A 24,606-nucleotide genomic window follows, 5' to 3' on the forward strand; every position below is an offset into this window, starting at 1 on the left:
AAAAAAAATAACCGATTTGTAGTCTCGCGTAAAAACCTGCGCTTCGCCCGCAAGATGCAAGAACTTAGTGAGGAACGCGTGGTAGTCATCTCCGTTCCTCATAACCAAATCCCGATAGTCCTCCTTGGCAATCTGAAGCTTGTTTGGATTCTCATAAATGCTCGCGAGGTGCTGGAAAATGTCCTCGGCGGTTTCATATCGCTCCGGATGATCTTCCCGCATTCGGGGCGCGATGTGGCGAGCAGCATCCCCGTCGGTGCGGTTTTCGACATAGGCGATTTTCGACGACTCGGTTGGGAAATGGTCGGCGTTCTCGCGGAGCTTGTTTCTCATACGACTGAGCCAGTGCTCGAACAGTGGCTCCTTGCCGTCCGTCAGGTGTTTTGGGTCGTCGATTTTCACCGACCGCTTCGGGACTGTTCCCACCGCCGAGGTTCGCTGCTCGACGAGCGCCCGGGCGCAGGCGTTCCGATATTCGTCCCGCTGCTTTATCAGAGAACCAATCTGTGCTTCGGCGTTGGCCTTATACTCCGCGAACTTCGCATTCGTGCGTTCGGCCTTCGAGTGAAGGTTATTGTTCGCGGTGACGAGCCTCCCAATGACCCCGCCGATGTCTTCGTAGGCAGCCTTGGGGTCCGACGTGACTGCGTCCATGAATTCTTCGTCCGAGATGCGCGGCTGGTCCTGCTCGATGTTGGCAAGGTACTGCCACGCGATCGTCTGGGTCGCCATCTTGCGCGTTTGACTACGAGTTTTCACCATAAACTCGAAAAAGGGCAAAGAGAAAAAGAAGGGATCCTTGGTATAATGTTAGGAACCTCGGATCAAGGCACGGTAGTCTTTGACGTACTTTTGTACATCTTTTTTGACATGCCAAACACAGGGCAGGTGATTCGTCTGTGGCAGCGCTTCTCTTATTGCGGCCAGGAAAGCCACATGCGCGTCACTCATGACCGTGGCAGGATAGTCAATGAGAGGAGGTCGGTAAACACCCTTCAGACGCTCCAGAAGCCAGACAAAAGATTCCGTATCTTCGCGAATATATGCTTCTGCACGAAAAGGGTCTGATTACAACATGTTTGGCCGGTGATATTCACCAAAGGCAAGTTGAACTCGCCTCGCGGGGGCTAGCGATAGGAGTCGTTACGCTGCCACCTTTGGGAATTGACGGCGGAGAGCGGTCCTGGTGGGGGGTTCTGGCCGGGTTGCTTCTTCGCAGCGTGTATAATAGGTTCATTGGGCTGAGCGTTGTCAGCCCAGCCGTCACCCCTAGAGGGGGCTTAGGGGCCCGACAGCGCCAATTCCAGCGAAGTGTAGGGGCAGAAGCGGGATTGGCCCGTGATGAGAGAAGAAACAGTGGTCGCGAAGCCTTCTGGAGTAGAATTCGAACGTACCCCCGGCTCACTGGGTAGTTGTAAGGTCGGAAGGTTGTCAAGAGAGGATGCTCTCCGTGGGCGGATTGGCCGGGTCCAGCAATGCCCGCATCTCGTCTCGGTCATAACCCATCAGATGCTTGGTCCAACCCACGCGTTTGAGCTGGACTCTGAGAGCGAGTCAGAACGCGAACTGTGTCCTGATGATGATCATCATGACGGCAATTCGTGGGAGACCCGCGCAGAGGAAGGTAGAAAGATGTTAGTCAACATGCTGGCGTTCATGAAGACCAGGTCGCGAAGGGAAACGTCAAATGAGTGGACTCGTTTCTCCAAATCCATCAGAGGGATCGCCTTATCGCCTTATGCTGGAGGAAGCCAATTCCGTTCGTCACAAACGACCTACGCCAGCGAATTCACGGTATAAGTATCAACTAGGTACCTCAGGTAATCTGGCAATCTGGCGTTATGAGTTTATAATTTTGTTTGCCACGTAAATGCGTTATCGTTGAGATATGAAGCATGTAATGACTTGAGTCTTTGAATCCTGATGTCTGCGGAGTACGGAGTACTCAGTACGCTAGTCCTAATCCGGATATTGTGATTTACTGAATCATGTGGTTAGTCACGAGTTTACGAAGTGGGATCTTCCACGTGATCGGCAGTTGAGCATGGACGAATACACACTTAGCCATATTGCTCGTGACCATTGCGTAAGAGAGAGAGAGAGATTCGGTTGGTTATTTAGTAGGTAGATGTCGTCGCTCGGTGTACTGTACATATCGGGTGATTTCCTCTCTTCTTTACTCTCGAATGTACTCCGTGATGTTCCAGTCTTGTATGTCTTCAGATTGTACGTTGTTTTCCGTGATTTTTGTTCATTCGGTATTCCCGAGTGCATAATTTGACTCGTGTTGCTTGTGTCCGTGTCTACGGGTGTCCTAGTTAACACTGAAGCAGCTCAATTTCCGAGTAGTCAGAGATTCTGGTCGCATTATCCAAGACTTTTACCGTCAATAATAAGGAGTGTAAAGGGGCTTCCAGATATTTGCTGACCCAAGTCCGACACATTCTCAACATTGGCCCGACGAACGCATGAATGTAGTTCAATTGATCATCATCTGCCTGCTACGCCTTGATAGACACGTTCTCAGTAAACCAAGGCAGCTTATCCCCGACGAATTGATCGCATTTGTCGCCCAGTCATGCACGAAAAATCTACAGCTCCTGATTGCTGCATGCAAACTTCCCAGACATATAAATCTCCTCGTCTTGATAGATCTAATGGATTCGGCCGAAGCCATCCACACAAATATTGACGAGTTTTGGTTCAGGTTCTGTATTATTGATACGGGGTTCTCGTCAAGTTGGTATTCTTGTGATTAACAGGCATTTTCAGCAATAAGTAGATGTATATAGCGTTGCAATAATGGCAAGGGTCCTATTTCGAGCGTTTGCTAGCCTCGCAGTTAAGGGAACACTTTTCGAGAGATCATTTACAAAAGTCGCGACCACCCTCATGAAGTAGTGTTTGATTCCAAAAATATATACACGAAACGAAATATTGGCGATGGACTCCTATCAAGACCTCACAGGCCAAACACGTCCCCATGAGTCTTTACAACCTCCTCCAACACCGTCTTGATATCCCGTTTCTCATCCTTTGGCAACTTCTGTTTCTGCCATTTGATCTCCCACTTCAGCAAATCCTCCTCAAACTCCTCCTGATTGTACCTGTCCGGCTCCGTTTTGATCAGGTAGTCCACAAACTTCTGCCACCGTGGAATGTAGTATGACGACACGAGGCCTGACCAAGCACGAGAGGAGTAGTCGGTGATCTGTCCCGTGGGGCCCCAGAGGGTGATCTGATTCCGGGCCTCGTACTCGAGGAAATCAGCGACTTTGGGGGACGAAGACTTGGGCGCGGTGGCCCGAGCGGCGCGGATCCAAGTCGATAGACGGAAATGCTCATTGGTCGACAGGACGGCATCCAAAGCTTTCAGCAGCGAGGTGAGGCGCTCGCCCTGCGCTTTCAATTTCCGTTTCCGATCCTTAGAGTTGGCGGTTTCTTGGTAGATCTTGATCAAGGATTCGTATTCCGGAATGAATGCGTTCGATAGAACTTGCCGTGTGATGTCCACAAGGTCATAGTTGTAGGCCGGACTCTCCCAGAGAGTCGGCTCACGGTCCGTAGCGGCGTAGTAGTACCCCCAGACTCTAACGAGGTCTGCCGGATCGTAGTGGAGAGTCGTAGGATGATGGCCCGTGCGGTTCACGAGCCCGGAGATGCTGGGAACCAATTCGAAGATGGACTTAGTCCCCGCGTGCGAGGTCAAGTTGGTGTTATTGTACACCGTCGTCCGCAGGGTCTCCCATGACAGGTAGATTTCATAAGGAACGGACCTGGCGCCGGCGTAACGGGTCGTCGTCCAATGACGGAAATAATACCACGTATCGAGGGGCGTATCGCTCCAAGCCTGGTCGAGGAGAAGGTCATAAACAATCTCGTTTCCTTCCTGGCCTTCCATCGTAAGGCCGAATCCCACCAAGGAATCCGACTCGTGAACTGCCTCGACCGGATTGATGGTCAGGTTCAAGATCTGTCCATACAAGCCCATGTTCCCGCCAAAGTTATGCAGCTGGCACCAGATCCACGGCTTCCCAAAGTACGATTTCGTGCGTTGCCACTGGGGCTGTGACTCGGAGAACAGATCCAAAACGATCAAGTCGGAGTCAGGGACGCCGGAGAGGTACGCCTCGATCCGCTCATTCGTCCAAAAATCTTCATTGTTGTGGAACAGCCATCCTTGGAGAACCCAAACCGCAGCTGGGTCGCTCTTCTTGAGAGACTCCCACGTCTCCTTGCTGATGCTCTTCAGATCGTCGAGGTTACCCGAGAACGGGTCATTCTCGTTGAACTGATCCAGGGCGTAATAGTGCGTCACATTTCCGTAGGCTTCAAACTGCTTCTCGATGAAGCTCTGCTGCAGCTGGACAAATTGATCATCGGTAGGATACAAGAATGTCACGTTGGTGTACTCTGGCGGAAAGCCATTCCACTGAGACCCGTTGACGACGTTCGCATCCGGGAAGAGTCGAGTGATTGCCCGGGGAACGAAGCCCGTGAACGCAGGCAGGATGGGCGTCATGCCCAGCTCGACCATGCGGCGCACAATCTTCTTCTGCAGTTCGAACTGCGCATCGACCCATTCAAAGGGCATGTCACTGCCCCAGGAACCCTGGATATTTCCCATGTGGTTCCAGGCCAGGAAGGCTGGTCCGCTGATGAAGCTCAGGATCTCCTCGTCCGTGAAACCGACCTCACGGAAGACATCGATGAAGATCTTCTCCACACCAATCCAGGCCAACGGAAGGTTGATGCCTCGCAGTGCCATCCAATCAAGCTGGAGCTCCCAGTCTTCCCAAGACCAGAAAGCCGTCGTATACGAAGTAGTCACTTGGACATTTCAGCCTGATTTCGGCGACGATCAAAATCGGGATACTCACCTGTATTAAAGTGATACCGGTACGGCACCACGCTTTCTCCCGTCAGGGTGGTCTCCGGTGTCGGCAGCGGATCCGGCGCCTGATCGATCTGACTTCCAATGAACCAGAAAATATCAACGTTCGCGACGTCAACGAAATACCGACGGAGACTGCAACGCTTAGTACTGTCTTTTGTGCACTACAATGCTTTGAACGTATGTCGGGCATACCCCATCGCCAGAGCGCTCAAGGAATTTCCCTCCACTCGGACCTTGTTCTCCCCCACTGCGGACACGGTGAAGCGGTCCGGCTCGCCGTCATCTTTGGGGTCGACAATCTTGAACTCGAAGAAATCCGCATGCTGTGGCAGTCTGCGTTTGACCAGAGCCTCGATACCCTCCGTCGACGGCGTGGTTGCCGCATTGACGGCCGTGCCTAGGGCTGCAAAGGCCCAAGTAGCAATGGTTAGGAGACGCATGGCGATGTCCCCTACGCGACTCGAGGTTCCCGGATTGTGAGGATATCCCTGCAATTGCAGCAGCAAGGATGGGCCAGGATCTCAGGTTGCGGCGTAGATCATGGGATTTTATCTATGCAAATCTAACCGGACAGGGAGATGTGGGAGCCCTGCCAGACAAAGTAGTTTGTATCCATTTAATCGGATACTCGGCTGTCATCTGTCCAGTCGCGTTGGACGTTTACTAGTTTAATATATCGGATCTCAGGAGGAGCCGGTGCACTAAACTAGCGTGGCGGTTGAGTGGTTGAATGTTTGCCATTTCCTTGAAACAATGTCGGTCGTCCCGGTTGATCGCGAAATTCGACGAACCAACAGCCTCGTAGGAGTCGGCAACATGCTGGAATCCCGGTCGTTGCCAATCATCTTCAAAGAACTACGAGGGAATCAAAAATACGAGATTCTTCGGTTCCTTTCGCAGATTCTCTGAAGAGACCGAAGAGGAAAAGACGTCTGAATCGCGTTGTTTCCCCTGGAGAGATAAACCAAGGCGGAACGAGAGAGCCAGACCGAGCCACTTGTGGGTAGACCATTGCTCGGTTAGGTTTAGTGTAAGGTACAAAATGGAGACCTCTTCCAGACTGGTCGAATCACGTCATGCCTCCCACCTCTTTTGGCCGTCCACTCTAGCTCTGGACTCCGCTTCGGACTTTGCACCGAAGATAACGTTGCAAATTGTAACTGCCATTGCGACCCTCTAGGTTATCTAAACTCAATATCAAGACTGTAACTCCAATTTAATAGTGTACACACGAACCGCCGGAGCCCACTTCCGACGCTCCGCTCCGCAATGGCTCGATAGAGAGACCAATGCTTCTTGCCCAATCACGATAGGCCCAGGATGACCGGTGGCCGGCCCAACAGCACGCGTCTTCTGCGCACGAGGCATGGTATCTGGAGATAAGGTCAGCAACAGAACAGTAGTACACCAGTAGTTGAGGCTCATACCTGAGCCAGGCAATCCAGTCCAAATGATTGCGTCGCAGTGGCAATCCACAAAAAGCAACACCAAGCGAGGACCGCAATGTTGATGATGGCGGCTAGAGTTGCCCGCATGGCAGTGAAAAGGGCCGGACTTGTCTCCTGACTCGACTGCTCAGGCGGCTCAGGCGGTACCATAGCCTGCGCAGCACCTACAGGTGAATCCGCCACCGATTCACTGTGTCGAAACTGCGGTATAGCCTGCATAGGACAAGGAGGACAGCTTGCTGGGTTGCATTCTGCAGTAATCGAGGCACTATATGATTGTCGTATGGATGACGCCTCGTTGAAGTTCTGGCCGAGTAGCCGCGTTGTCATCGCCAGTCCGCTGTCCGAAGACACAGTGGCACACTGGCCAACGGAAGCCTCATTCAGTAGAGTGCGATTGAGATTCGAAGCAGAGGCCGATGACTCGTGCAAATTCGGTGAGGGCTGGAGTACCCTCCGTGCAGGCGCTGCTGCTCGCCCAGCGTGGAAATGACGAAGCTGCTGAGCTTTTGGAATGACTGTGCTCGTTTCGGGAAGGTACGGTGCGGCTAGCGGCCGCGCAAGGTACGCATCGGGAGAGAAATGAACCGTGCGAAACGACCCAAAGAGCTCGTCCAAGGGCACGAAAAACTCGCCAATGGCGGGCGTTGTCTCCGGAGGCACAACAAGCGGATCGAGCAGCTGCACGGACGGCGGGTTTGGCTGAGGTATAGGAGTTGTCGGCGTGGGAGAAGATTTCTTGACAACCGCATTGACGGTCTCGCTGACGGCATTGTCATGGTGATTGCACTAGGCAAAATGAGTATCATCGAATGCGCAAAATATTTGCTTTTTCACTTACCGAAGGTTTCTTCTGTTGTACTCCAGTGCAGGAACTGCGCTTGGAAGTGATGGTTTTCTTGATCCCAGTATTAAGAGTCTCGCTGGCGGTCTTGTCGTAGCAATTACACTGGGCAACGTAAGCACGGCAAATGCAGAGGCAAATGTGCTTCGGGGGTTACCTTCTTGTGCTGCTGTTTGTGTTTTGCACAGGCACCGTTCCGACGGACCGTCCTGTAATCCTCAATTTGGGCTGGAGTTCGCTTCTTCTGCTTCCTCGGCACATTGGTCGCGGCATTCATATTCAAGTCGAGGATCATTTCCACACCTCCTGGCGGTGGGCGCGAAGGATGGCAACTGGGTTTCGGTGACGACCGCGTCGGAGGTGAGACAGAACCAGTACTTGCCGTCCGAGACAGCGAAGGCACGCCGTCCAGAGATGAGTTGGGTGTGTAGTACGTTGTGGGCGAGACTCCATCACCGTTGGGGCTGGGATCAAATACGCTGCTCCCATAGCATGCCTGGTTGAGACGCTGCAAGTGGAGGTCAATTGCGGCATCTCGTCGCTTCTGTTTCATGGGCCGATCACGCTTGTCTGTTTCCGCCCAGCTATGGACCAGATCAGAAAAGGCGTCGGGGGAAACGGTAAAAAAATCGTTGCTCGTTGTCGACGGAGCTTGAAATGGCTGGGATGGGGATGTATCTTCAACCATTGGCCATTGCATGTCTGGCAGATCGAAGCTCAGGGTGGTGTAGTCTAAGGCAGACATCCCAATCATGCCGTCTATCTCCTGACTGTTAAAGCCATTGAGATCGTTCACGTCGGAACGGTTGAACGAATCCATGTCATTGAAGGAGTCCAAATCACCCAATTCCGTGGGATCTAGATATATCTGGTTCGTCGATGGGAATTGATGCAACATGGTGCGAACAACGTCCAGGAAACCAACTTTTGGATGGAAAACAATAACCGATTTCGCTACGAAAGAAGCCTTTTGTTCGAGAAGATGTCAAATCCAAGCGTGAATTCGAAGTGAAATTATTTTCGTCGATGAAATTCAGCATTCATGCGCCTGCCGCTTGAGCCCTGAGGCAACGAGGACTTCCCTTTGAGGCGTCCAGTTTCAATCTGACTACTGCCCCGCGAATCGTTGAAGATGCGTTTTGATTGGATAGCCAATGTGAGCGCTTCTTTCCTAATCAGGTCCCCGACATGCACGAAGTCTGCCAACGCTAAACCCGATCCAGTTCCCGACTGTCTGTGTCGAGCAAGAACCAATCAGTAGTTGTTGGGAGGTACCCATTTTTGTTTGATCCGCAGCTTCCGCTTGAGATATTTGCAGAAGAGAAGGCTCGGACTCGGAACGGCGGGGGTTCGAATCCCGCCTGGGCCATCCATTATTTTTTTTTTTCCGTGATCTTGACAGATCAAAGTTCGCAGAAATCGACTTCGGAGGTTGCGAGCTCACACCCCCGGATATATCGTAAATAAGTTTACACTGTGGATTAGGTGGGGTGTGTGGCATGGTCTTAGACCATCCATGTCGCAGGTGGCGCTCGGAATGATCTGCGTCTAACGGCGAGCACTGAAGCCACCAGCTTTCAAATTCTCGTACACTTCCTTGGCCTGCAGATAGCGGGTCTTGTACATACTTGGCTTCCTTGAAATCGTCAACGAACGACGTACTGAAGGAATCATACGGGCTTCGTCGGTCGTCTCATCTCTGAGTTCAGTGCTTCTGGTTAGTGGTTCCCAACTACTGTAGGAAGACTCTACTCCGTATACGTCATAGAAACTCCAACAGAGAAGGGTCGGCAGCGCTCTCGCGGCTGGTGAACAGCTGAATGAATTCTCCGAGTATTGTGCAAATGCCGAAAACTTTTGCGTTCCGTGCCCAATCATGATGGCCCATGGAAGCTTCAACCCGACTGGTCTATACATCAGCTGGGCAGTCGTGAGCAAGGGAAGTCACACCTATGCATGACGTAACCACCCTCCGCTGTCTGCCGCGAGTATATAGTCGGGACGGCCACTCCAGCCGTTGATTGCTATCGATCATTGATCCAGTTGTCGGTCAGAAGTTGCCTACCACCAGTATCCGTTTCGTAAACAGCATCGAGCAAGGCATCTACAAGTTCATTCCATCATGGCCCCGATAGCCGGTCTCGCCCTGCGAAGTGTTCAGTTCCTCTTTACTCTCATCCTCATCGGGCTGATCGGCCATGTGATTGCTATGCAGGATATCAGCGGCCCAGCCAGCGTCAACTACACCCTGTTCGCCGCGGCCTTTTCCCTTCTTTCACTGCTTTATTTGATCCCAGCGACCTGGAAAGATTCCTTGGCGGGACATCCGCTGATTATGGTGGCGGTGGACCTGCTCAATGTGATCTTCACTTTGACTGCGGGTATTGCTCTGGCTGCACGGCTGGGAGTACACAGCTGCAGCAATGAGGTATGACATCATGGGGAAAGATAGTCGATCGTTATGTGGCTGACGCCGTTCAGAGCTACCTTGCGGATAATGAGGTTACCAATCGCTCCTTTTTCCATCGAGAGGAACGGTGCCGAGAGGCTCAGGCGTCAACAGCTTTCCTCTGGTTCCTGTTTGCCGCCTACCTGGGCTCTCTGGTCCTGTCGATCCTGAAGAGCCGGTCGGGCGCCAACCTGCGATCCCAGCCCGCTCAAAGCCGTCCTGGCATGTCGCAGGTTTAAGTGGACGATGAAACATAGGAGTGTATGATTATGAATGGATGACGTTTTTCACGGGCTGCAGATTGAGTATAATCGAGTATCAATGCCCAAGGTTGAGTAATGAGCCGCAGTTTAGGCGTTCTTTGTTGAGGTCTTGCCTTCCAATTATGAATAAGAAGTTGGTGGAAAAGAAACACTTGAGATGCTCGCCTCTATGGATTCCATTCTGCTGTTTCTGGAATGATTACTGGACATGATTCTTGATTAATTAACGACATGGCAATGTAATGATGTTCCCTAGTCTTTTTACCAACTCGTCAACCCTTTCGATCTATCGAAACCACCCCGCAATTGAAACTCCGGATGTACCACTTTGCCCTGCAGAATCGTGTATTTGACAATCCCCTCGCAATGCTCTGGTCGCACCCGAGCCAGCCAAATCAGCTGCTCATCCTTCTTGCGGTAAATCAGCACATTGGCGGCGAACTTGTGTCCGCCGACATGCGAGACAAAGTAGATTCCAACCCCGCCGGGTCGTTCATCGTCTGCATCGCGATACAGACCGGTCGGCCGCAGATGGCGCTCCAGCTCCTTCTTGATCAGCGGTGCGGAGATGCCACATCGGGCATCGCGCCGCTTATGTGAGCAGAGCAGGACCACATAGTCATGGACGCACGGTCGAGATGTCAACCGTGAGGAGGGGTTGGGTTCCTTGGGCTCCTCGCCCTCAATAAATCGGGAGACCAGCTCCGGGATATCATTGGTGGTGACATGGTCCACGAATGTGAACGACGGCAGCAGAAGGACCGAGGTTTCATTTCTTTCCTCTGAGCCTTCTGGCGGAGTCAGGTTCGATGCCGAGACCATCAGGCGCTCCATTTCTGGTCAACATTATGGACCTTCTTGAATGCGTCTGAAAGAAATGTGTTTCTTACCCCTTCGCGCGCTTTGACCGGCACATCATGCAATGCCTCCATCAAGCTCCCCCGTTCCCGTTCGACCTTTTCTTTCCAGTCGGACTTGCCCGTCGCCACCAGAACATGGGTCGCAAACGGCTTGACATTGCCATAGAGTTTCCGTGTCGTCTCGACGGAGAATCTGGCTGGGTAATGCACTGTACAGTCGGCACAGTCCTTCTTGCAGTCTGGTCCATCTTGGGCGGGATCCACGGTGGGAAAAATGTAATCCTCTTTCCCGTGCCCGAGAAACGAAAGGACGGATTGAAACATCTTGTCCAGTTGCTAATCGTATAGTCCTTGTGGATTGCCTGTTCCCGTGTGCCTGGGCATCATCGAATGCTTAAATAAGCTCTTTTATTTAGAGCTTCTGCTTTGTCCGAAATCCGAATGGCGGCCGTTTCTTATTCCGCGTATCCGCATCATTACCTCAGCCCACCAATCACCAGAAAGTATGCTAGTCCTAAACGAGAATAGTGTTGTTGGCCCTGGCCCACTGGCTTACGTTGATCCGAGATTGATAAGATCTTTCGGCCGTCACTGCCCCCTTGGGCAACCCTCTCCTCTGCACACCTCTGCAGGCACGACATTCAGGCACACCGCAGGCAGCGGCATTCATGAAGCCGCAGGGGATCGGTTGATGTTAATCTTCCATACCCGGACTGGCAAAACCACGGTTTACCCCGAAGGGACTCTGCATTCCAGGCGCCGACAAAAATGGCGACAGAGGAGCGGCTCAGCTCCGCTGAACCCCCGTCGCAGCGGCCGCGGAAGCGCTGCAGACGGACGGTATCCTGTAACCTCTGTCGCATGAGAAAACTGAAGTGCGATCGCGAGTATCCGACGTGTGGGAGATGCGCCAAGAGTAAGAATCCAGAGCAATGTACCTACGAAAATCGCTTCCTCTGGCAAGAGCCCAAAACCGTCACGCCGCCGCCGTCGGAGATGTCGCAGCGGTCGGCGACGGGTCGGACTAACCAGCAACAGCAGTCCATGCCGGGGATTGCGGGAAGTGTGGCCACCTCGCAGCCAAGAGCGACGGGAGCGGGGATCGCAGCCCAGGGTCAGTCTGCCAGCGGAAGAGGCCCGGCTGAGGGCAGCTCCTCCAGAGAACGGTACTTAGATACCGTGCTGAATCGCTCCTGTACACAGGGTTGTGGGCAAAGTTGTGGACAGAATGATCGGTCCGGGTGTCCCAACCAAGACGAGCCCACGCAGTATTATACAATACCAAGAAATCACTCACCAGCGTCGCCCTCGCAGCAATTAGACATGCCAAACAGGGTCCTCATTCGGGGCAAGGAGACGAGAACCCGCTTCAATGGCGGCGGCATCATCGCCAATCTGATGATGCAGGTAAGCGATGTCGTCACGACGATCCTTCGGGCAGACGCTGAGATGGCGACAGTTTCCGAAACTGAAACTTCTGATTGATGAACTCAAGTCTTCCGACACGGCTGTCCACCACATCCGCCGCAATGTGGAAATAGCCAAACGGGGGAGCCATAAGATGAAAATGAAGGAGCCCATACCGGCTCCAGACACCGCGACCCTATTATCGCTGCTTCCGTCCAAGGCCCTGGTCGAGGAGTTGGTAGACATTTACATTACATACATCGAATCGACACTTCGGGTCATCCACATTCCCTCGTTTAAGCGACAGTTGTCGGAGATGTGGGCTCACTTTGACACGCCGGACATGATCTCAGCGGCGTTTGTCGCGCAGTTACTGTTGATTCTAGCTGCCTCGGTCGGATTCATGGAGGCAGAACGACTCTCACAAATGTCACAGTCAACCGTCGTGCCACACTCTCGCGTCATCGACTGGATCCGTTATCCAGACAAGTGGCTGGAGAATGCCAAAATCAAACGTCCGGATTTGACGGTACTTCAACTCCACTGTCTCCTGGTAATTGCAAAGAACAATCAGGGCCTCAATCGAAGTAGGGCGTGGCTGGCCACGGGGACGATTGTGAAACTGGCCATGTTGGCCGGCTACCACCGGGATCCCGATCGCATGACCAAGATTTCGCCGTTCAACAAGGAGATGCGGCGGAGGATCTGGGCAACGATCGTCGAGCTGGATGTACAAGTTGCCTTGGACCGCGGCATGCCTCCGACGCTGCGGCCTTCTGATTTTGATACCTTACCACCGTTGAACATCAATGACGATACCATCTCGGAGGGCATCGTCGAGCTTCCGCGTTCACAGCCGTTACACGAGCTCACAGACACAACGTATCAGTACGTTCTGGCCCAGTCGCTACCATTGCGGTTGAAGATCTGCGCTCTGATGAACTCCCCCATTATATCCTGTTCTTACGTGGATATTCAGCGGCTCGATTGGGAACTCAGACGTTTCCAGTCCAGCCTTCCATCATGGCCAACGCCACCTGATAACACGGCAGCCAATGCAAAATCGCTATTTTGCAGAGCCGTGCTGGAGACCAAGCTAGATCAAGCTCTGCTCGCCCTTCATACCCCCTTTGCGGTCGAAGCCAATGATGACCCGCTGTTTGAACCGTCATCGCGTGCGCGTCTTGATGTCGCGATTCTTCTCGTCTCCCGACAGTTGAATTTCCACGAGATGTCCCCGAGACTGTGTATGGGGAACTTTTCCGACAGCACAATGCAGGCTTGTCTGTCGATTCTTCAGCACATCTATTCTGCAAAGAGAGGGCCTAGTACGAGTACGCTCCTCCGTGATCCGTTCAAAGTCGGATTATCGCTAATTCTGAGAATAGCTTCGAACAGGACGAGAAATGCCATTTCCCCTTTTACCAACTCACTCTTTGATCTCGTCGAAAGGACCCTCGACTGCATGGAGGGCAAGGTCATGCTGGTCATCAAAGGTGCAAAACCGTTTTTCATGTTGAACATGACCCTCGCCGTCGTAAAGTCGGAGTTCTTTCCTGAACAAGCCGATGATCTGAAGGAATCCGTCATCAATCGGATGGGTACGCTTAGCTATAACCTTCTTCGCCGGTACGCTGATGAACCTGTGCCGGCTACTCCTGATAACGCCGCATTGGGCATAGTAAGATTGCTCTCAGATTACACGTCACCCAAGTACTGACGCCACAAAGTCGCAAAATTTCTCAGCCGGCTCGACGTTGGCAGCGCCAGCACAAAGCACGAGTGCTGGATGGGACGGATGGGACCAAGATGTGATGATTACGGTAAGAATTAATCTCGTTCTCCCGGCAGAACAATCATATTGACCCGATTGTAGCCTCCTGAAGATTTCTCCAACTTGCTTTCATCGTTCGACTGGGAAGACTTGAATATATTTTACGATGTTGCTGCTTATGCATGAGTCAGTTCCTTCAGTTCAGGGATCGGAATGTGCATAGCCATCGGGATTTTCGGTCGAAGGGATCAAACTTTGTAACAACTGCATGCAGACTCTCTTCCTGTCCGCTCCGAGCTCTATGAACGGCGAAATGCAGTTCATCGCTCCTGTCACGATGCGTGAAGTGGTCCTGGACTCGGAGCAGGAAACACTTCGCGATACGTTACGTTACGTGTACAACTCAAAATTTTGATTTTCAAAGCTTATGATTGGCCAAATACGTAATTTGCCACGAACCACTTGAAATTGTAGTACAGACAATTCCTGCGCATCGGCCGTGATCGGCGCAGCTTTTTCGCCCGCAGAGGGGTGACTCACCGCTGACGACCAAGAAGAGTATTAGTATGACCCTGGTGGAAGGCATTTGCCTCTGAATCAGGCCAATTCACACTTTAGAAAGGTCGCATTGACCGTCTTTATCTTTTCATCCCTGAAGTTTTGCCAATTCGGCGTGAAATTTTCCTCCAATGACGCAGCTATCCTCGCAACGATACCTCAGCACAAGAGGTGCCTCGTCCGGTGTAAGTCCACGCGCTTAACGCGGCAAAAATAGCAAAACGTGCAAGACAAATCGACTAATACACGGGCTCTCTGCAGCTCTCATTCGAAGATGTCGTCCTGAAGGGCCTCGCCTCGGACGGCGGCCTTTTCATCCCCGAGGAAATCCCCACGTTGCCGGCGTCGTGGGAATCGGATTGGCGGGATCTCAGCTTTGAGGATCTGGCCTTTGAGATCTTGTCCCTGTATATCTCGCCAAGCGAAATCCCTCCCGAAGACCTGAAGGATATCATCCGGCGATCATTCTCGACATTCCGGCATCCGGACCGTACGCCTCTCGTCGAGCTGGATGGGCAGCGACGCTTGTATACGCTCGAGCTCTTCCACGGACCGACCTTTGCTTTCAAAGATGTTGCGCTTCAGTTCCTCGGGAATCTGTTTGAATATATCCTCGTGCGCCGGAACAAGGGCAAGGAGGGGCAGGACCGCCATCGGTTGACTGTCATTGGCGCAACCAGCGGCGACACCGGATCCGCCGCCATCTACGGACTGCGCGGGAAGCAGGATGTGTCCATCTTCATCCTCTTCCCTGATGGCCGCGTGTCGCCGATCCAGCAAGCGCAGATGACGACGGTGCTCGATGCGAACGTGCACTGTCTGGCGGTCGAGGGCTCCTTTGATGACTGTCAGGCTATTGTCAAATCGCTTTTTGCCGACGAGGACCTCAACTCTACGCACAATGTGGCTGCGGTGAACTCGATCAATTGGGCGCGCATCCTTGCCCAAACGACCTACTACTTCTACTCGTATTTCCGACTCACAACGTCGCCCGGGTATCAGGCTGGATCGTCAGTGCGCTATGTGGTACCGTCCGGCAATTTCGGAGATATCCTTGCGGGCTGGTTTGCCAAGCGCATGGGCCTGCCTGTCGAGAAGCTTGTAATTGCCACGAACGAGAACGACATCCTTGACCGATTCTTCAAGAGCGGCGGTCACTACACCAAGAAGCCGGTGGGAAACGGTGAGACGGCAGATGGAGGCAAGTCTAGCGACGAGGGTGTCAAGGAGACCTACAGCCCGGCCATGGACATTCTGGTCAGTAGCAACTTCGAGCGCCTGCTCTGGTTCCTCGCCTTCGAAACCGAAACGTCAGGCACCGTGGAGGACCGCCGCGCAATGGCCAGCGAGTCCATCTCCACCTGGTTGAATCAGCTCAAGACTGAGGGTGGCTTCAGCGTCACCCCGGCCGTCTTCGAGGCCGCCCAAAGAGAATTCGAGAGCGAGCGCGTTAGTGACGAGCAAACCCTCGAAATCATCCGAAGCATCTACACCAGCTGCCGCCCGGCGAATGTCCCTGCAGGCAGCGCGCACAGCTCCGAGACCGGCGGCTACATTCTCGATCCGCACTCCGCCGTCGGTGTTGGCGCCTCGCTGCGCTCTATCGAGCGGAATCCCGGATCGTACCACGTCTCCCTATGCACCGCCCATGCCGCCAAGTTCGCGCATGCGGTCGACCTGGCGCTGCAGGGGCAGGAAGGGTACAACTTCCAGCGGGACGTCCGGCCGGAGGAGTTTGTGGGTCTGGAGGAGAAGGAGAGCCGGGTAACGCCAGTCGCCGCCGAGCTGGGGTGGCAGGGTGTGAGGGAGATTGTTAAGAAGGAGGTGGAGCAGGAGTTGCAGGGTTTACGCTAGGTTTCTTTTTAAACATTCTGGGTAGTTGTTGCATATTTTCTTTATGTCCTTGATTGTGTGAAAAGAAAAGTATTGATTGGCGCTTGTGGATAGACTTGCCGAAATACGTCTGATGATTAATAGAGAACTGCTGTTGAATTATGAGCAAGTTGTGGCACATGTATTAAGGCCGACGATAATGGACTGAGGAACATGACTGAATGTGGCTTGCTGAAATCATACAAAGGAATCATAGGCAGAAACGCATGAGCCATGGATAAAGAGAAAGCCACCCCGGACAAGAAGCAAATTCTTTTAAAGAGGTCTGGCGAATTATCAAGGTGCGATCCAACCCCGAATCGTTGAGTGTATGTAATTGCGCGCGACGCAAAGCAAGCAAGCAAATCTCATCAATGACATCAAGTGTGAGATCCGATACATAGCCGCCCAATGTCCTCTACTCCCGTCCTCTTTACCACTCGGCGCGACCGACGGACAATACAAAGAATGTCATGCGCACAGGTCTGGAAAACAACTAAGTATGACTTGTCCACACGCTGGTGTCCAAGTTCAGAGAGTCAGGGGCAAAGTCCGGATTGAAGAACCAGACCTCCACGCCGCCAGGGCCGGCCAGGCCAATAACTTCTTTGTCGCCGAAGAGTCTTATACCTGTTCCATGACGCTGCTCAACCGGACTTGCTGCGAACCAGATGCGCTTAGCCGATTTGTCCGTGGTTAATCGGTTGTCCAACGAATATTCCTCGGACCAATCTGCTTTGCCTCTGGTGACGTCGTAGACAGCGGGCATTTTGAAACCTTCGTCCCAGTAGTAGACAAGGTTGGGGTTTGGAAGAATGATTCGGCCGAACATGACGTCGGGTCTGCTGAAGTCCGAGCGCGGGTATTCGACCCATCGGGCGCTCAGCTCGTAAACAGCCTGGTCATACATGAGATGCAGATGCATTGTTCTATTGTCGATCTCAACGAAAAGCTCAGCTATTGTTTTGTCGCTGAGGATGTGACGACAGAAGCCTGGCCGTGGGAGGATCTTTCCGTTATTCACGGCACGAATAGTATGATCTGGCAAGGACAGGAGGGTTTGTCTCCTCTCAAGCAGTTCCACCGCCATCAGTTTCCATTTGCTCTGCTGTATCTCGGGCGGATTTGCCTTCCAATTGATCTCGAATGTCACCAGCACATTCGTATCAGTGTTCACGTGCAATAAGTTGAGATTGGAGAATTCACCAACTTCTCGGACAGAATCTAACCTCAGATCCCAGACATGGACAGCCCACAGCCCCTCTCTGGTGCTGTAAGACACCACCAATTTGTCCTTGAAGAGATAAAACACGTCGTTCAAGTCGGCAGGATGCTCGGGAAACCGTCCTACTAGTTTCCGTGATTCGTGTATGTCCCATACCGTCAAGATCGTATACTTTTCGCCTCTGACACTAGACAATAACAATGTTAGTTAACAAGATAAAACATCGAAAACGAATACCTTTCGAACCTACATTTCTGACTGATCCATGATAAGATAGCGATCGGACAGTGTGATGTCACGAAGTGCCCCTGTATCCACGCCGGACCAAGTAGACATTTCACCAGTTTTGAAATCTAAAATGTGGGCTTCCTCACGGCGCCAGCCGAAATAACACAGTCTGCGCGAATGGTATTCGATTGTCCTGCAGTCGGGTATGTTGGTAAAGAGACCGTTTCCTGGCCAGGGGGAAAAGATCCTCTTTAACGGCCTGGCGCGCTGCAGCCAAGGTAGCCATGATATTGGGTTGTCATCCGGCAAGTTCGTATTGTTCGGATCCATGTCCCGAGATGTCAGCAATTCGCGTTAGGACTCCGTTGTTGCATCCTTTGACAAAATCACACGCTGTCGCTTGAAAACCTAAGCCGACCCCCTGTCAGCAGGATGGAAACCTGAAAACCTGGGAGTGGGTATGTGCATCATTTGTTTCCTGACAATGTCCGTGAAATGCAAGACCTTCGCGATAAGAATCAGAAGTCTCAAATGCAAGGAGTTGACAAATGTCAACGCTAGTTTCTTGCCTCCGTTCCTCCTGTTCGAATCGGCTGAGGTCCGTTCAACGGGAATGGAGTTGCGCGCGACGAGTAGCCTTACCTTTACTGAGTTCAGCCGAAGGAGAGATATAATGCCATGCGGGAGATGGGCTCTGTCTTCGAAAGGTGATGTCCCAGACCCAGTGCTATAGGAGTAGCTATCACATCACTTCAACACCATGGAAAGATCAATCCTTTAATAGGTCTTCTGCAGGTACAATTTGCGGTTCTAAGTTATCGATACAAAAGGGGCGTCTTTTTTTGTGCACGGTTTCGATGCATCCCAAAAGCCACACTCATCCTGTACCTAAACTTTAAAACAAGGCTGATGTACGCGTTTCATACCTTGAGGTAAGAAGTTGTTGGATGAACATCTTTTACCCGACTGGTTGCCTGAGCGGCCAATGCAAGGTAGCCTAAAAGCCACTTTTGTTCTACTGCATCAGCGTGCACGTGATTAGGGCTGCGGAAAGTCCAGCATGTCAAATCTGCAAGGATTTTTACAGTTTTGCACTATTGTTCGAGTTTTATTGTAGAAGCGGAGAATGATCGGTGGATGGGAGACATGCATAACCTAAGCTTTTCAGACTCGGTATCTAGAGCCAGCGCCAACCTCGCGGAGTGACGCGAAGAAGCAGTTCTCATATATATATATATATATATTATTTTTTTTTTTTTGGGCAGCTAGCCTACCCACAAAGGTAACATAAACTGGAAAGAAACGTTTGGCCCAAGACAAGGTAGTGCCATCCAAACCAGAACAATGCGTATTTGCCGTCTTCGCATGGGACACTAAGGTCATCGATATTGTCGAATTGTGATTCACATGCTAGTAACCAAGAGAATCCATGAACAAGGGAACCAAACCGATTGGCTGCTTTTTGCCTCATTTGATCCTTCCTGCTTGGCACCAGCCAGCGAGTGTGAATCATGCGCGAAACTATGTACTCGTCAAACAAGCAAGAGCTGAAAGGAACGCAATAACAAATCGCACGCGGACATAGACACAGAAAACACACGCGACAAAGGTACAAAGAAAACTAATTGCGACTCATCAATAGCTCGACTGATAACTAACATTCCTCCAATCAATCCAACGCGAGATATCTTCTCCCAGCTCCTCCATTCCCGCTATTTCTACCACTCGCTCGACATACGAGAGGCGAAATAGTGCAGTTAATAAGAGCACAGAGCGTTCCACCTAGTTCCCAACATGAAAAACTTCTCAAGTTTTTCAATGTCTTTTCCATACACCCTTGTCCCAGTGCGGACAGTCAGGGGCAAACTCTGGATCGAAGAACCAGAGCTCAACGCCGCCATAGCCGGCCAGGCCGAAGACCTCTTTGTCGCCAAAAGGTCTTATACCTGTTCCATCGCGTTTTTCCACAGGTGTTGCTGCGAACCAAATGCGCCTAGCTGACTGGCTCCCGATCAATCGGCCGTCCACCCAATGTTTCGGGAACAAGGTTGTCCCCTTAGTGACGTCCAAGACAGATGGATTTCCAGAACCTTCATGCCAGTAGTATACAAGATTTGGCGTTGGAAGGATGATTCTATCGATTATGTTGCTGGGCTTGCGGAAGGCGCGAGGGTATTCGACCCATCGGGCGCTAAGCTTGTCGACGGCTTGATCGTATATAAGGTGCAGATACATGATGGTATTGTCGATCGCAACAAGAAGCTCAGCTATTGTCTTGTGGCAGAGGATGTGACGGCAGAATCCCGGCCGCGGGAGGATCTTTCCTTTATTCACTGCATGAATAGTATATCCCGGCAGCGACAGGAAGAATCGCTTCGTCTCGAGTAGCTCCCGGGTCATCAATCTCCACCTGGTCTGCCTTACCACTGGCGGATTTGTCTTCCAGTTGATTTGAAATGTCACCAGCACATCCTTATATGTGTCCATGTGCAACAAGCTGAGATCAGAGAATTCACCAACTTCTCGGACAGAATCTAACCTCAGATCCCAGACATGGACAGTCCACAGCCCCTCTCTGGTGCTGTAAGACACCACCAATTTGTCCTTGAAGAGATAAAACACGTCGTTCAAGTCGGCAGGATGCTCAGGAAACCGTCCTACTAGTTTCCGTGATTCGTGTATGTCCCATACCGTCAAGATCGTATACTTTTCGCCTCTGACACTAGACAATAACAATGTTAGTTAACAAGATAAAACATCGAAAACGAATACCTTTCAAACCTACATTTCTGACTGATCCATGATAAGGTATCGATCGGACAGTGTGATGTCACGAAGTGCTCCTGTATTCGCACCAGACCAAGTCGACTTTTCTCCGGTCTCGAGATCCAAGATATGGGCTTCCTCACGGTGCCAAGTGAAATAGCATAGTCGGCGCGAATGATACTCGATTGTCCTGCAGTCGGGAATGTTGGCAGAGAGACCGTTTCCCGGCCAGGGGAAAAAGATTTTCTTCACCGGTCGGGCGAACCGCAACGCCTGCTGCCATCCAATATAAGCCGTTGCATTGACAACCGGCTGATCAATATCTTTCGGATCCAGGTCCAGGAAGTTGAGCGCTTCGTCCAAATAAGATTTGATTATTATATCGTATGAGAAAATCGTGCGCCATCGCTTGCATACCTGGAGCGACTTCCGTGTCAGGAGCGGTAATCTGAAAGTTAAGGAGCAGGCAAGTGCACTCTCTGGATCCGGCAAATGTCTTTAAGATGCAAGTATTTCACAAGAAGAACCAGAAGCTCCAAAGGCAAGGAGCCGACAAGGTCAAAGCTATCCCAATGCCTTTGTTCCTTTTTTTCGTGATGTATCGTGGGCCATGCACTGAACCTGGCGTCTGCACACATCTTTTAGCCTTTCGGTTCCCCGCTTGAATCAAAGTCAAGAATTCAAGGCGTACAGGACATGAAATTCTGACGCTCCCGGAGATGATGTCGCAGATGTAGAGCAGCTGACAGAAGAACTCATTTATGCGATTTGATGAAATGCTCAACGTTCGAAACTGTTCTGGAACACAATTTGCGGGGTTCAAGTTAGACAGCAGATATTTACCATATATATCAATGTAGGAATATTTACTATGTACATGTGCTTTGACGCGTCTCAAAAGCCGCATCCAGGCGCTATCCGGATAACTAACTAGGCTGGTATGCGTGATTTGAAATTTGAGATAAATATATATGCCTTGGACAACCCCCTGCTGCCCAACCGACTGCCCCGACTTTTGGATGCCGCAGGATAGGGCTAGAATCGTTTCGCCGATGTGGGTTAGCGTGCACATGATCAAGCGCACTAAGGGTTAAGGTAGCCTAGAATCGCCTCGCCGTGAGTTAGGTAGTCTAGCGCGCACGTGATTAGGGCTGTGTAAAGGAATGCACAAGCTGGAGTTGCAGGTGTTTGATTAGTTCCTTGAAGTGTTTTCTTATTCTTCTTTTTATCTTTGGAAGTGTAAAAACATCGAAGCATCGATTAGTAATTGTGGGACACAGATTTTTAACCTCATTCGCTCCGGGCACAGGCATTGTATGCGAGTCGCATGCAACATCCCATTGTTGCGGTTTGATTTGCGCATCATGATGTGCAGGTCTCCCACTTTTTATACCTGCTGATTCAAATCATGAATATTCATCCCCAAACACTTGGGCATTTTTATTCCCTTGCCATGAGGATTATCGCCACTTTGCCTCGGAGGTAACCCGAACGATCCGCATCAGGCGAGACCTCTACCCAGTTCGCTGGCTGATGCAACGGTAACGATTGAGCGGATGAGGATATGGTGCCTTTTCGAATAGCGGACAGCACGAGCCTGGCTATTCAATAAGCCAGATAGTGCGGGAAATCGGTTTCCATGGTGGTCAAGACTTTGCCCTCTCGCTTCGAGAGGAACTCAGTCAGAAAGTGAATGAATTCGGAATTGGCACGTATTTGCCGGCTGGTGCGACATATTTGGTTTTGTTGTCCACACACCCTCGTCCACGTCCGCAAGGTTGGGGGTAAATTCCGGATTAAACAACCAGAGTTCTACGCCGCCTAAACCGGCAAATCCAACAACCTCTCTGTCGCCAAAGAGTAGCATTTGCCTATAAAGTTGCTCTTTTGGTATGTGCTGAAGCCAGGCAGCCTGAGATAAGCGACCCGTGATCATTCGGCTGTCCAACTGATAATTGGGGGGAAAAGTTGTCGTGCTGTTGGCCATGTCGTAAACGGCGGGCTGTCGAGCGTCTTCGTCCCAGTAGTAGACAACGTTCGGAGTTGGAAAGACGGTTCTACTGACCATGGAACCGGGTCTGTAAAAGGAAGGGGGATAATTCATCCATCGAGCGCTTAGCTCGTCGACGGCATGGTCGTAAGTGAGGAGCAGATACAAGGTAATAGCATTATCAACCGCAACGATGAGCTCAGACACTGTCTTGTGGTCTAGGGTATGACGATAGACCCCTGATCTTGGAACGATTCTTGCGTCGTTCGCGGCACGAACATGATCAGGCAACGGCAAGAGGGATTGTTTTTTCCCAAGCAGCTCTCTAGTCATCAGATTCCACTTGGTCTGCTGCACCTCAGGCGGATTCGTCTTCCAGTTAACCTCGAATGCGACCAGAACATCCTCGTCCGTGCCCACGTGCAATAAGCCGAGATTAGAGAACTCGCCAACTTTTCGGACCAAATTCGAGGTCAGGTCCCAAACATCAACAGTCCAATGCTGCGAGTCTCGGAGATTGTAAGACACGACTAATTTGTCCTTTGCGAGATAAAGCATGTTGCCCAAAATGTAAGGATGGCCAGGAAACCGCTGTACCAATCTCCGTGAAATGTGCATATCCCATGCTGTCAGAATCATACGCCTCTCGTTTCGGGAACTACAATATCAATTAGACGGGCGACATGAGAAATCAAGAAAACGTTCCCTAACTTACAGTTCCGATCCATCCAGAATAAGATAGCGATCAGAGTGTGCGACGCGAGTTAATCTCGCAGATTCGCTGCCAGACCAGATCGATTTTTCGCCGGTTTCAAGATTCAACATGTAGACGTCCTCGCGGTCAAAGCTGTAAAAACACAGTCGGCGCGAATGGTAACTGACATCAGCGAGCAAATTTACCAGTCCTGCTGGCCAGGGGAGGAAGATTTTCTTCACCGGCCTGGCGCACTGCAGCCCATGTCGCCACCAGAAATAACCCGTAGCGTTGGTAATCGGTAGATCCGCACCCTTCAGATCCAGGCCGAGAAAAGCAAGTGTTTCACGCAGAATAGGCTTGATGATTGGCTCAGACGAAAAAATGGTGCGCCAACGCTTCGATACCTAGATTATCCCCTGTCAGGATGGTAGATTGACCGTTAAGAAGTGGGAAATGCACCCTTTGGCTCCGGACAATGTCCGTGAGATCCAAATACTGCACAACCTGAACCAGGAGCTCCAAGGGGAAGGAGGCTATAATATCAAATGGAACTCCTTGGCCCATTTTCGTCCTTCGCATTCTGTTTGGGTCCATGCTTGGAAATGCCGCCTCAGGCGCAGAGCAACCGAAGGAAGGGTTCATCACTGTGATATGAAGAAGCGGTCAACTCTCGAGTCCTTCTGGAGTTAAATTCGCCGAGTTCAAGTCATCAATGCAGGACAGAATTTTACATGGTGAGTTTGACGCGTCTCAAACACGGCGCGGATCCGCAAATAGATGGACCCCGCTACCCCGCCTCAGTTTGATGCACTCTAGCCTTCACATCTCACCAACGTGCAAGTTGCACGTGATTAGGGCTGAGCTCCGATGTGAACGTCAATTGTTCTCTGCTGATAAAACATCTTCCAGATATCTACACCATAAACGATCTGCTTAGATAAATGTACTCATTGGACATTGTTGATACCAATCATGTATTACTATTACTAACTTTAACCACACATCAATCAAAGCGAAGGTTCTGGTTCCACACCATTTCATACTTGTTGTGCCCGCCTGGAGGCTCGCAGAGAAACCTCTCAACAAAGTAAGCACGAACACTAACTAGTTAGCAGTAAGCTCACAGTAAAACGAGAGCACCAGCCACGGCAGCCGCAAAGCCAGCAATGGGCCGCTGCTGGACAACGGCAGCTGCTCCGGTGAAGGTTGGCTCCGCTGGGGCCGGCGCCTCCTCCTCAGGCGGTTGATCAGGAGCGGGCTTCGGTTCCTTTTGCTTCGGCTGCTCCGGTTTAGGCTGCTCAACTGGAGACACGTGCGACGGCGCAGGA

At 51.4% G+C, this 24,606-nt stretch overlaps 10 protein-coding genes across 10 annotated transcripts in view; 3 read left to right on the forward strand and 7 right to left on the reverse strand.

The window, feature by feature from the left end:
• Positions 1-2,962: 2,962 nt before the first annotated feature.
• VTN49DRAFT_5944 (uncharacterized protein) lies at positions 2,963-5,337 on the reverse strand (the record flags this gene model as incomplete). The annotated part of the gene is made up of 3 exons (XM_069414057.1): positions 2,963-4,830; positions 4,881-5,029; positions 5,090-5,337. 3 exons carry the CDS (start codon positions 5,335-5,337, stop codon positions 2,963-2,965), a joined length of 2,265 nt encoding a protein of 754 aa, XP_069265342.1.
• An 864-nt stretch (positions 5,338-6,201) lies between these two features.
• Positions 6,202-8,087, reverse strand: VTN49DRAFT_5945 (uncharacterized protein; the record flags this gene model as incomplete). Its single annotated transcript, XM_069414058.1, has 4 exons — positions 6,202-6,270; positions 6,325-7,134; positions 7,187-7,294; positions 7,347-8,087. 4 exons carry the CDS (start codon positions 8,085-8,087, stop codon positions 6,202-6,204), a joined length of 1,728 nt encoding a protein of 575 aa, XP_069265343.1.
• Positions 8,088-9,311: 1,224 nt separating this feature from the next.
• VTN49DRAFT_5946 (uncharacterized protein) lies at positions 9,312-9,877 on the forward strand (the record flags this gene model as incomplete). The annotated part of the gene is made up of 2 exons (XM_069414059.1): positions 9,312-9,617; positions 9,671-9,877. The coding sequence occupies 2 exons, from the start codon at positions 9,312-9,314 to the stop codon at positions 9,875-9,877; spliced, it is 513 nt and encodes a 170-aa protein (XP_069265344.1).
• A 285-nt stretch (positions 9,878-10,162) lies between these two features.
• On the reverse strand, positions 10,163-11,085 carry VTN49DRAFT_5947 (uncharacterized protein; the record flags this gene model as incomplete). The annotated part of the gene is made up of 2 exons (XM_069414060.1): positions 10,163-10,729; positions 10,792-11,085. 2 exons carry the CDS (start codon positions 11,083-11,085, stop codon positions 10,163-10,165), a joined length of 861 nt encoding a protein of 286 aa, XP_069265345.1.
• A 444-nt stretch (positions 11,086-11,529) lies between these two features.
• On the forward strand, positions 11,530-14,128 carry VTN49DRAFT_5948 (uncharacterized protein; the record flags this gene model as incomplete). Its single annotated transcript, XM_069414061.1, has 5 exons — positions 11,530-12,168; positions 12,221-13,502; positions 13,557-13,849; positions 13,899-13,991; positions 14,045-14,128. 5 exons carry the CDS (start codon positions 11,530-11,532, stop codon positions 14,126-14,128), a joined length of 2,391 nt encoding a protein of 796 aa, XP_069265346.1.
• A 503-nt stretch (positions 14,129-14,631) lies between these two features.
• VTN49DRAFT_5949 (uncharacterized protein) lies at positions 14,632-16,354 on the forward strand (the record flags this gene model as incomplete). The annotated part of the gene is made up of 2 exons (XM_069414062.1): positions 14,632-14,685; positions 14,762-16,354. The coding sequence occupies 2 exons, from the start codon at positions 14,632-14,634 to the stop codon at positions 16,352-16,354; spliced, it is 1,647 nt and encodes a 548-aa protein (XP_069265347.1).
• A 514-nt stretch (positions 16,355-16,868) lies between these two features.
• On the reverse strand, positions 16,869-18,155 carry VTN49DRAFT_5950 (uncharacterized protein; the record flags this gene model as incomplete). Its single annotated transcript, XM_069414064.1, has 2 exons — positions 16,869-17,784; positions 17,848-18,155. 2 exons carry the CDS (start codon positions 18,153-18,155, stop codon positions 16,869-16,871), a joined length of 1,224 nt encoding a protein of 407 aa, XP_069265348.1.
• Positions 18,156-19,640: 1,485 nt separating this feature from the next.
• Positions 19,641-21,289, reverse strand: VTN49DRAFT_5951 (uncharacterized protein; the record flags this gene model as incomplete). Its single annotated transcript, XM_069414065.1, has 4 exons — positions 19,641-20,547; positions 20,611-21,008; positions 21,068-21,219; positions 21,283-21,289. The coding sequence occupies 4 exons, from the start codon at positions 21,287-21,289 to the stop codon at positions 19,641-19,643; spliced, it is 1,464 nt and encodes a 487-aa protein (XP_069265349.1).
• A 980-nt stretch (positions 21,290-22,269) lies between these two features.
• Positions 22,270-23,872, reverse strand: VTN49DRAFT_5952 (uncharacterized protein; the record flags this gene model as incomplete). Its single annotated transcript, XM_069414066.1, has 3 exons — positions 22,270-23,239; positions 23,297-23,682; positions 23,738-23,872. 3 exons carry the CDS (start codon positions 23,870-23,872, stop codon positions 22,270-22,272), a joined length of 1,491 nt encoding a protein of 496 aa, XP_069265350.1.
• A 409-nt stretch (positions 23,873-24,281) lies between these two features.
• The window catches only part of VTN49DRAFT_5953 (uncharacterized protein), a gene marked incomplete at both ends in the record, with an annotated part of 3,715 nt that continues 3,390 nt past the window's right edge, over positions 24,282-24,606 (reverse strand). Inside the window, 2 exons of the mRNA XM_069414067.1 lie at positions 24,282-24,354; positions 24,403-24,572. Of these exons, the coding sequence (XP_069265351.1) occupies positions 24,282-24,354; positions 24,403-24,572 (243 nt within the window). The remainder of the gene's footprint in view (positions 24,355-24,402; positions 24,573-24,606) is intronic.

This window comes from Thermomyces lanuginosus (assembly GCF_041956635.1).
Source record: "Thermomyces lanuginosus strain ATCC 200065 unplaced genomic scaffold VTN49scaffold_40, whole genome shotgun sequence".
In the NCBI taxonomy this organism is placed as follows: domain Eukaryota; kingdom Fungi; phylum Ascomycota; class Eurotiomycetes; order Eurotiales; family Trichocomaceae; genus Thermomyces; species Thermomyces lanuginosus.